Source organism: Schistocerca gregaria, chromosome 1, assembly GCF_023897955.1.
Source record: "Schistocerca gregaria isolate iqSchGreg1 chromosome 1, iqSchGreg1.2, whole genome shotgun sequence".
Lineage (NCBI taxonomy): Eukaryota > Metazoa > Arthropoda > Insecta > Orthoptera > Acrididae > Schistocerca > Schistocerca gregaria.
The window spans coordinates 1,173,993,124-1,174,005,344 of record NC_064920.1 but is presented as its reverse complement, the minus strand read 5'-3'; the positions used below and the strand labels follow the sequence as shown (position 1 = coordinate 1,174,005,344).

At 39.9% G+C, this 12,221-nt stretch overlaps 1 protein-coding gene across 6 annotated transcripts in view; it reads right to left on the bottom strand.

Moving 5' to 3' along the window:
• The window catches only part of LOC126284451 (zinc finger protein 333-like), a 166,677-nt gene that overhangs the window by 18,758 nt on the left and 135,698 nt on the right, over nucleotides 1-12,221 (bottom strand). For all 6 annotated transcript variants that reach the window (XM_049983375.1, XM_049983383.1, XM_049983393.1 and 3 more), the window contains one exon: nucleotides 1,243-1,523. In XM_049983375.1, coding sequence (XP_049839332.1) covers nucleotides 1,243-1,523 — 281 coding nt within the window. The remainder of the gene's footprint in view (nucleotides 1-1,242; nucleotides 1,524-12,221) is intronic.

Below are 12,221 nucleotides of genomic sequence, written 5' to 3'. Positions count from 1 at the left end.
GAGAGGGAAAAATGAAAGGATGTGGGATTTAAGGGAGAGGGTAAGGAGTCATTCCAATCCCGGGAGCGGAAAGACTTCCCTTAGGGAAAAAAAGGACAGGTGTACACTCGCACACACACACACATATCCATCCGCACATACACAGACACAAGCAGACATATATATATATATATATACCAAGCGGGAAAGCGCCGGCAGACAGGCACACTTGGCACAGTGTTACACCGTCCGAGTTATCTGGATACTTCCCACCAACACCAACCTATCCGAACTCCGGAGATGGGAACTCGCCCTTCAGTATATACTCTCTTCTCGATATCCGCCAGGCCTCAACCTCCGCTAATTTCAAGTTGCCGCCACTCATACCTCACCTGTCTTTCAACAACTTCTTTGTCTCTGTACTTCCGCCTCGACTGACATCTCTGCCCTTACTCTTTGTCTTTAAATATGTCTGCTTGTGTCTGTGTATGTGCGGATGGGTGTGTGTGTGTGTGTGTGTGTGTGTGTGTGTGTGTGTGTGTGTGTGCGCGCGCGCGCGCGAGTGTACACCTGTCCTTTTTTTCCCCTAAGGGAAGTCTTTCCGCTCCCAGGATTGGAATGACTCCTTACCCTCTCCCTTAAAACCCACATCCTTTCGTCTTTCCCTCTCCTTCCTGAAGAAGCAACCATCGGTTGCGAAAGCTAGTAATTCTGTGTGTGTGTGTTTTGTTCATGTGCCTGTCTGCCGGTGCTTTCCCGCTTGGTAAGTCTTGGAATCTTTGTTTTTAATACATTTTTCCCATGTGGGAGTTTCTTTCTATTTTATATATATATCCCCCCCCCCCCCCCCCACCTCTCTTTTCACCACTCTAGCTAATCAAAGGATAATTCCAAAAGTTAGCATGTTTTCTTTCTTTGAATGAGACTATTAACAGCTCCACACTTCTGCTATTCCGTGAGTGGTCTCATTTAATCCAAATGTAACACTACATAACTTACTTGTGTAAAAGTGTATATAAACACATAATTCAGGAACATGGACATGCTCTGCTGTAGCATGACAGTCAGCTACAGCATTAAAGATGCAGACAATAAATATGTAACTGCATTAAGTGAATTGAAGATTGTGTCTCATCATAAAGTTACAAAAATGGTTGCTTGCCGTCTTCCCCCCCCCCCCCCCCCCCCTTCTTCATGTGGCAAATACTACTTTAAACCACACCAAATGTTACTCATTAGATGACTGATGCAACTCTCACATACCAAGTCCATACGTTGTGAATACAGCTTTCCACAATCTTCACACTGGAAAGGTCCCATATCTTGCTTATTTAGGTAAGCTTCAATAGCTTTCCTCCCAGATTCTTCTATGTCAGATGTCTCTATACATTTATCTTCTGTGTTGCTATTAACTACTGACTGCTCTGGTACTGGAAGCACCGTTGTGCAAGACACATCTTGCTCTGTCCTCTCACAAATCTGAACTGACTTTTCTGGGTTATTGAATTCAACAGTGTCGTCATTACTTACAACCACAGACGAAGCTGAAAATATAACATGAAATGGTAATTTTTGTACAAAAAATAAGGGAATAACTGTATGCCTTAGTTCCATACATGTAAAAATGTGATTTTAATTATTACAAATTAAAATAAAAAGAATTACAAAGTGGATACTGAACAGGCAGAATTTATCTCCCTCACAGATGGTCCCATACACGGATCAGTGCTTCAACACACAGTGCATTCTAAAATAAACTTAACATAAAACTTCAACAAACGTATACTCACAACAAAACTGTTTTTGAAACTGGAAGTAAATTGCTTAGTTTCATGTACCATATGCTGTTTGCAGAGATTCTATTGAAATGATGTAGAAAGAGTCAGTTGACATACTATGCATTCATAATTTGTTTGTATGTAAGTGCTACTTATAGATTATTAAACAGGAAAGAGTACATTTGCTTAAATTTAATAAATATCAACATATTAGTTTTTGTTATGAGCAGAGTTAAAAATGAAATAGATTTAACAATAAAGCAAACATATTTTACTGTTGTACTACACGTATTATCAGTGTTTAATATTCACCTACTGAATGTAAGGAGTTATCCAGAAGAAATTATTTAATTATTTCAGATTAGATTTACAATTTGCTTTGCTACCTGCCAGACATTTTACATTATTGGAAAAAGATTAAAGATATTTAGCGACACAGATAGCTGTACCATAGGGACAGGACAATCACAATGGAGGAGTAAGTTGAGAAGTCAGACAAAAGTGTGGTTCCTGAAGAGGGGCAGCAGCCTTTTCAGTAGTTGCAGAGGTTGGTGTGTGAACGATTGACTGATATGGCCTTGTAGCATCAACCAACACAGCCTTGCTGTGCTGGTACTGCTAATGCCTGAAAGCAAAGAGAAACTATAGCTGTAAATTTTCCTGAAAGCATGCAGTTCTACTGACTGGAAGAATGAGATGGCATCCTCTTGGATGAATTACTCCCGAGGTAAAATAGTCCCCCATTCAGATCTCCAGGCAGAGACTATTCACAATGACGTCATCAGGAGAAACAAAACCACAGAGTTCTAAGGGTCAGGGTGTGGAATGTTAGATCTTCTTACCAGGCAGGTAGCCTATAAAATTTAAAAATGGAAGTGGATACATTGAAGTCAGATATAGTAGGAATTTGTGAATTTCAGTGGCAAGAGGAACAGGACTTCTGGTCAAGTGCACAAATCTGCAAGGAGTATATTAATCCTTGCTAACATTTAGTTTAAGAATCATAAAAGATGGTTGTATGTGTGGAAGAAACATGGAGACACTGGAAGTTTTCAGATTAATTTTATATAATGACGACACAGAGTTCGGAACCAGATTTTGAATTACAAGACAGCCCTGCACCAAGTGAGAAGCAACAGTTTTTTGTGTACTCACAACAATAAGTAATTTTGATTATAATATCAGTTAGTTCAGTACAGATCATTTAGTAAATACGTGTGTTAATGTATGTCATAAATCCCTGGACGTCGTGAATTCGATCGTTTCACTAGTGCTTCAATCAAAGAGTTGATAGTAAATCACTAGTGCTTTAATCAAAGAGTTGATAGTAAATCTATCTGTTTATGGCAGTATATGACATTGTTTATTTGGAGAGATGCATATGGGGCTTGAATATGGCACAGCGAAATGCTGAAACTGGTATAGTCTTCAAAACAAAATAAAATAACATCTTAGTTACATAGCTGTTGGAGAATTTAATTGATACTGACAATTACTTAACCAGCCGATGTCCCCTTTCCTTGATGGATAAACAGATATTAAATTTAAGTTGTTGGTTCAGAAACTTTGCATTAGTACGAGTAGTTTGCTTCTGTACAGTTACATATTTTTGTAAACATGTTTTCTTGCTAATCTGTAGTTTTTAACTGACTTAGTCTTACTAAAGTATTATATTTATCATAGTGAAAAGTGTCTGACTTGCCATAGAACTGTTAGGTCTGGGTTTTGGTGTAGGTGCGGTAGTTTTTAACATGTGAACAACTGCAGTGGCGTGGATATTAGGGACACAAATGAGGCTCTTCAGTGGTTTTGTAGGATACGTAGCACAGATAAGAAGATAGTGGAACAGGAGGGGAAAGCTGCCACCCTTCAGGCTGAATGAGAGAAAGCTAGGGAAGATCTGGACACTGTGTGGAGGGAGAAAGTAAAGAAAGGTGGGAAGTGGCAACAGGCAATAGGAGGAACAGGTTTAGAGCTACATCTGACAGGTGAAAGTGCAAAATAAGTCTGACTTGTTGCTTCAGCTAGAAACTCATGGGCCTCAAGCAGATGTATGTGTAGACAGTGCACAACCAACTTTCAGTAGCAGATTAAAGAGTAAGAATGTAGCGTCAGTCAAAAAGAAAAATGCTTTGTTGTTAGGCATTTCTCATGCTAGGTATGTGAGCCAACTTTTGCGGGATGACCTAGGATCTATGTGGTTTTTTTTTATTTTTATTTAATACCAGGTCACAAAGTTTTTAAACCTAGTGCTGGTCTGGAGCAGGAGACAGCAAAGACTTCACAAGGAAGAAACCTTGTTTATGGTGGGTGGACCAGGTAATAGGAATGACAAAGATTTTGGTTCCATTACATGAGTGTGATCTGGCAAAGACTTCATCAGTATTGAGACATACCAATGTTGGGTTTGTATCAGCTCTCGGGCACCATGACTGACCTTATTTGAGCTCTTCAGTCATGAGAATTAATGTGGAGTTGGAAAGGTTGCTTGTGTTGGGTGTTGGATCACATACTGGCATTGTTCCTGTCGAATTTCTTCATAGGTGGGATTATAGTAGGCATGGATTTTATCTCAACAGCAAAAGGTAAGGCTTAACTGGCTGAGATAATAGCAGGGGATGTAAGGGGCAGAGGCACTGTCATGAGTGATAAAATACAATTGGCTACAGGGTTCAGAAAAGCACCTTGATCAGGGTATGAAGGACAGAAAGACGTTAGTTTTAAGAGAGGTTAAGACTGAAACAAACCGTCAGTTTGAGGAAGAAGTCAAGCAACACAATTCTGGCATACTGCACAAACTGCTGTTGGTTAAAAATTTTCAGTAATCAGCAAAAATGTTTTTTTTTTTTCATTAAATTTTAATTCAGTCAATTTTTTTTGGGGGGGGGGGGGGGGGGGTCAGCTATCTTTATTGCAGCAAAATATTCAAGGACTAAAAAGGAAAATCAATGAACTATCTACATTGATGAATTAGTCATCAAACCCAGTTGACATAACCTGCCTCTCTGAAAATCATGTGACCACCGGTATAGATGTTTTAACTAATTAATGGAAAATCTCATATAAAGATGTGAAACAATTACTAACAAAGAGATAGAGGGGCTGGCCAGTACTTACCTCAGCTCAGTACAGCCGATAGAGACACAAAAAACAACCGAAAATTTAAGCTCCTAGCTTTCGGAATAAATGTTCCTTCATCAGGGAGGAGAGAGGGGAAAGAAAGGGAAGAAGGGAAAGTGGATTTAGTTACTCACAACCCAGGTTATGAAGCAACAGGGAAAGGAAAACAGGGAAGGTAGCAAGGATGGAGGCATGGTTGTCAGAGGGAAGCCAAAGATATTCTACTGCAGGTACTGTGCCAGCTTCAAACCAAAGAGGATGCATACAGAAGTAAAGAGGTGTATAGTATAAAGATGTAGGATGGAAAGATGCATGAATGGCTAAAGAGGAAAGGGAAAGAGGAGAAGACTGAAAAGTAAATGGGAGTGAGGTTGTTTAACGTAGGTTTAGTCCAGGGGGATGGCGGGATGAAAGGATGTGCTGGAGTGCAAGTTCCCATCTCCGCAGTTCAGAGGGACTGGTGTTGGGTGGGAGAAGCCAAATGGCACATACAGTGTAGCAGGTTCCTAGGTCCCTAGAATTATGCTGGAGGGCATGCTCCGCTACTGGGTATTGGACATCTCCTAGGCGGACAGTTCGTCTGTGTCCGTTCATGCGCTCAGCCAGTTTAGTTGTTGTCATACCGATGTAAAAGGCTGTGCAGTGCAGGCATGTCAGCTGATAAATGACATGTGTAGTCTCACATGTGGCCCTTCCTTGAATTGTGTATGTTTTCCTAGTAGCGGGGCTGGAGTAGGTGGTTGTGGGGGGATGCATGGGGCAGGTTTTGCAGCGGGGTCGGTTACAGGGGTAGGAACCGCTGGGTAGAGAAGGTAGTCTGGGAATATTGCAGGGTTTAACAAGGATGTTACGGAGGTTAGGGGGACGACAAAAGGCAACTCTGGGTGGTGTGGGGAGAATTTTGTCAAGGGATGATCTCATTTCAGGGGTTGACTTGAGAAAGTCATATCCCTGGCGGAGTAATTTATTGATGTATTCGAGGCCAGGATAATATTGGGTGACAAGGGGGATGCTTCTGTGTGGTCTGAGGGTAGGAATATTGTTGTTGGACGGGGAGGAATGTATTGCTCGGGAGATCTGTTTGTGGACAAGGTCTGCAGGATAGTTGCGGGAGAGGAAAGCACTGGTCAGGTTATTGGTGTAATTGTTGAGGGATTCGTCACTGGAGCAGATACGTTTGCCACGAATACCTAGGCTGTAGGGAAGGGAGCGTTTGATGTGGAATGGATGGCAGCTATCAAAGTGAAGGTACTGTTGTTTGTTGGTGGGTTTGATATGGACGGAGGTGTGGATGTGAGCTTTAACAAGATGAAGGTCAACATCCAGGAAGGTGGCTTTGGTTTTGGAGAAGGAAGATACGTTTGCCACGAATACCTAGGCTGTAGGGAAGGGAGCGTTTGATGTGGAATGGATGGCAGCTATCAAAGTGAAGGTACTGTTGTTTGTTGGTGGGTTTGATATGGACGGAGGTGTGGATGTGAGCTTCAACAAGATGAAGGTCAACATCCAGGAAGGTGGCTTTGGTTTTGGAGAAGGATGATGTTTTAGATGTTTTAAGTGTTACAGGGTTTACAGCAGCACCTCACTTTTGTAGAGCAGAAATAGAGGAAGGATGATTTGGCACATTCATCAGGAATTGTCATAAATTTATGAACATAAATATTCATAAATTTTGCCTAGAGCAACACATGCAAGCATATGCAACAGAAATAGAATTTCATAATAATAAGTGTATAATGAGCACCTGCAGGTAATTTCAATCTGTTCGTAGATCACCTTGAAGCTCTACTGAACTATTTAACAACAAAAAACAAAGAAATATTGCTTCCTGCTGACTTCGATGTACAGTTTCTTAAAAACTCTCGCAGCAAGGCTATTGGAGACAGTAACACTACCATTCAACTTATTTCCTACCATAAACGTCCCTACTAGGATAGCTATTTGCTCACAAACAGCCACTGTTACCATCTTTATAGAAAGGTCTAATGAACAAAATTGTATAACAAAACAATTAGTCAGTGGCCTCTCACATCATGACATGCTGTTCCTTTTGTTATGTGCCAATACTGAACAGTATATATAATCTATTAAATTTGAATTCAAGAGGCTGCTCAGTAAGCCAAAAATTGATTATTTTGACACACCTCAAAGGAATGAACTGGCATGATGTATACAGCACTCACATCACAAATGAAAAATACAAGACTTTTATTAATGAAGTACTTATCTTATTTGAATGCTGTTTTCTCCAAAAACTAAGCCACATTAGACTGAACATTCCAAAGAAACCATCGATTAGGGTCAAGGAATAAAAAGTATCATGTAAAACGAAAAGGAAATTGTATGTTGATGCTAATGCACATTACAAGACACACTACAAAATATTAAAGTAAGTAATATGGTCATCAAAGCAAATACATTACAAGAAAAGGTTATTCACATCAGATAACAAAATAAAGACAATATGGGATATAGTGAAGGAGGAGACTCTTAGAACCAGACATGAAGAAGGGCAAATAGCATTACGAGTAAATGATACATAGGTAACATGTGTGCAGCATAGCAAAACCTTTTAATAAGCGTTTCAAATCTTTTACTGAAAATATGGGATGCTCAAACCAGACAGCACATGCAACTAACTTCACTAACGTAATATGACTCTCACTACCCAAGCAGAAGTATCAACGAAGTTAATTAAACAGTATGCTTCAGCGTTTAGTAACATACTAAGCTATCTGCGTAACCAGTTGTTTATCAGTGGAACATTTCCTGAGTGGCTGAAATACTGAAACATGCTGAAGTTAAGCCTTTGCTTAAGTAAGGAGTAACGAAATACCATCCAGTTTCTCTTTTTCCAGCAGTCTAAAATAATTTACAAAAGGTAATTCACAGTCAGCTTCTTAACCATTTGACAACAAATAATATATTGCTAAAGTCTCAGTCTCAGTCCAAAGGGTTTCGATACTGAGAAGGCTACCTAAACACAGTGAAGATTTACTTAATTCATTTGACAATAAATTAGAGGCCACTGGTATAGTTTCTGATCTGTCAAAGGCATCTGACTGTGTAAATCACAGTATACTATAGTGTAACAGGAAATGTTGCAAAATGATTCAATTCCTGTACCTCCGGCAGGAAACAAAAGGTGTGATTAGAAAAGAGACATGAATGATCTGTCACTCTTTATCCAACTTTAAACTAATTACATGTGGCACCCCACATGGTTCTATCTTAGGGCCCTTGCTTTTTCTTGTGGATATAAATGACCTTTCATCAGGAACTTTACCCGATGCCAAGTTTGTTATACTTGCAGGTGACACAAACATAGCAATTAAAGTGTAGTCTCAGAAATATCAGTTAAAGTTTCATGGACATTAATAAATTGGTTTCTAGTCAATTCTTTGTCTCAAACACTGGAAAAAAAGGACACTGCATGCAATTCAGAACTCTTTAACAGGCTTCTCAACAACATACACCTAAAAGAAGATGGAAGAAGTTACAGTGTTAAATTCTTCCTCCTACGAATGGTGGGGAGGCTTGTATGCCTCAGTGATATAGATAACTGTACTACAGGTGCAACCGCAATGGATGGGTATCTATAGTTAGGCCAGACACACGTGTGGTTCCTGAAGAGGGGTAGCAGCCTTTTCAGTACTTGCAGGGGCAACAAACAGTCTGCATGAATGACTGATCTGGCCTTGTGACATTAACCAAAATGGTCTTGCCGTGCTGTGACTGGCAGAAAGCAAGGGCAAACTACAGCTGTAATTTTTCCCAAGGGCATGCAGCTTTACTGTGTGGTTAAATGATGATGGCATCCTCTTGCGTAAAATATTCTGGAGGTAAAATAGTCCACCATTTGGATCTCCAGGTGGGGACTACTCAGGACAACGTCATTAGCAGGTGAAAGAAAATTGGCATTCTACAGATCGGAGCATGGAATGTCAGATCCCTTAATCAGGCAGGTAGGTTAGAAAATTTAAAAAGGGAAATGCACAGGTTAAAGTTAGATATAGTGGGAATTAATGAAATTTGATGGCAGGAGGAACAAGACTTCTGATCAGGTAAATACAGGCTTATAAATACAAAATCAAACAGAGGTAATGCAGGAGTAGGTTTGATAATGAATAAAAAAATAGGAGTACGGGTAAGCTACTACAAACCGCACAGTGAATGCATTATTAAAGCCCAGATAGACACGTACCACAGTAGTACAAGTTTATATGCCAACTAGCTCTACAGACGACGAAGAGATTGAAGAAATGTATGATGAGATAAAAGAAATTATTCAGATAGCGATGGGAGACAAAAATTTAATAGTCATGGGTGACTGGAAGCCGATAGTAGGAAAAGGAAGGGAAGGAAAAGTAGTTGGTGAATATGGAATGGGGGTAAGAAATGTAAAAGGAAGCCGCCTGGTACAATTTTGCACAGAGCATAATTTAATCATAGTTAACACTTGGTTCAAGAATCATGAAAGAAGGTTGTATACATGGGAGAGGCCTGGAGATACTGGAAGGTTTCGGAAAGATTATATAATGGTAAGACAGAGATTTAGGAACCAGATTTTAAACTGTAAGACATTCCCAGGGGCAGAAGTGGTCTCTGACCACAATGTATTGATGATGAAATGTAGATTAAAACTGAAGAAACTACAAAAAGGTGGGAATTTAAAGAGATGGGACCCGTATAAACTGAAAGAACCAGAGGGTGTAGAGAGTTGAGAGCATTAGGGAACAATTGACAAGAATGGGGGAAAGAAACACAGAAGAAGAAGAAGAAGAATGGGGAGCTTTGAGAGATGAAATAGTGAAGGCAGCAGAGGATGAAGTAGGTAAAAAGACTAGGGCTAGTAGAAATCCTTAGGTAACAGAAGATATCTTGAATATAACTGATGGAAAGAGAAAATATAAAAATGCAGTAAATGAAGCAGGCAAAACAATCATCTCAAAAATGAAACTGACAGGAAATGCAAAGTGGCTAAGCAGGGATGGCTAGAGGATACCTACAAAAAAAATTAGACACGCCTTTGGAGAAAAGAGGACCACTTGTATAAACATCAAGAGCTCAGACGAAAAGCCAGTTCTCTGCAAAGATGGGAAAGCAGAAAGATGGAAGGAGTATAGATAGGGTCTATACAAGGGCGATGTACTTGAGGGCAATATTATGGAAATGGAAGCAGATGTAGGTGAAGATGAAATGGGAGTTACGATACCGAGTGAAGAATTTGATAGAGCACTGAAAGACCTAAGTCAAAATAAAGCCCCAGAAGTAGACAATATTCCATTAGAACCACTGATACCCTTGGGAGAGCCGGCCCTGGCAAAACTCAAACCATTTGGTGAGCAAGATGTAGGAGACAGGCTAAATACCCTCAGACTTCAAGGAGAATATAGTAATTCCAATTCCAAAGAAAGCTTGTGTTGACAGGTGTGAAAATTACTGAACTATCAGTTTAATAAGTGACGGCTCCAGTATACTAACATGAATTGCTTGCAGACAAATGGAAAAACTGGACGAAGCCAATCACAGGGAAGATCAGTTTGAATTCCATAGAAATGTTGGAACACATGAGGCAATACTGACCCTACAACTTATCTTACAAGATAGCATTTGTAGACTTAAAGAAAGCTTTTAACAATGTTGACTGGAGTACTCTCTTTCAAATTCTGAAGGTGGCATGGGTCAAATACAGGGAGCAAAAGGCTATTTACAATTTGTAAGAAACCAGATGGCAATTGTAAGAGTCAAGGGGTATGAAAGGATAGCGGAGTCGGGAAGTCTGTTCTGAAGGAATTTGTACGGTGGGTAGCTATGTATGGAAGTGAAACATGGAGGATAAATAGTTTAGACAAGAAGAGAATAGAAGCTTTCGAAATGTGGTGCTACAGAAGAATGCTGAAGATTAGCTGGGTAGATCACGTAACTAATGAGGTGGTACTGAATAGAATTGGCGAGAAGAGGAATTTGTGGTACAACTTGACTAGAAGAATGGATTGGTTGGTAGGACAAATTTTGAGGCAACAAGGTTCACCAGTTTAGTAGTGGAGGGCAGGGTGGAGGGTAAAAGTCATAGATGGAGACCAAGTGATTAATACTCTAAGCAGATTCCGAAGGACGTAAGTTGCAGTAGTTACTTGGAGATAAAGAAGCTTGAAAAGGATAGAGTAGCACTGAGAGCTGCATCAAACCAGTCTCTAGACTGAAGACCACGACCACAACCACAACATATTTATAACAAATTCAACTGGGAAGAGCACACCACAGAATTGCTGTAGCACCTGAACAGAACTCGACTGGCAATGCAAATATTGTCAAATAAAAGATTCAGAGCAGTAATGTGAACATCCAATTGGGATCTGTGGAAGGTACATTACATTAGCATACTTGTTTTTCATTGTAAATGTTTATTGTTTATTCTTGTTATTCTGAACCATTCTACATCCTGGAGGACCACCTCTCTATGGATCATTTGGTATAAGTAGTACAGGGTGATTAAAATTATGGTTAAACTTTCAAAACACTGTAGAAATAATACTACTGGTCAGAATGACATCAAATTACAACAGAATATTATTGGAGAAGGGGGAACATGTATAGTAGAAGAAAAAAAAATAGTACCCAGCTAATCTTTGTGTTACGCACGTCTGACCTATCAAGCGGAGTCCTACAAATCACCACCCAATACCACACGTCTAAAAATCTGCAGCCAATACTGTCACAGAGTCATCGAAGCCCTTGGTTGAGACCCTCCAGCCAGCTCCATACCAAAAGACCATGATCAACTCTGGGAACAATGCTACAAATTGAGAGCTCTGCTTGCTTTCGTGCTCTATGCATTGATGCTCTATTGGTGAGTGGTTGTATTTCCTTTATTTTACTTATGACTCCAAGCAGGAATTTCCATTATTGTGGGCCACCTACTTTCAGATGACCATCCTGTTCATGGACTTTGCCCTAAAGGAGACGATCCTTGGTGTGGTTACCCAAAAGCAACAGAAAGTGGTCAATTATACCATCATAAGCATTCTCTTCCTGAGCCTGTTATGAATGAAATAAAACCAATTTATAGAGACCTGAGTGACCCTGTTTTGCTTAGTAAATGTCTTCATGGGAGCACTCGGAATAAAATGAAAGTTTCAACCATTGCATATGAGAAAGATTACCCAAGAATGTTTTTGTAGGACTAAATACTTTAAAAGTTAGTGTACTAGATGCAATGATATGTTTCGATGATGGAATGATACGAAGGTTGGAAGTCCTGAGAAATTTAGGCATAAAATGTGGCTCTAATACTGAAGATCAATTGCTTGCGTGTGACAGACAATGGGTGCATGAAGCTGG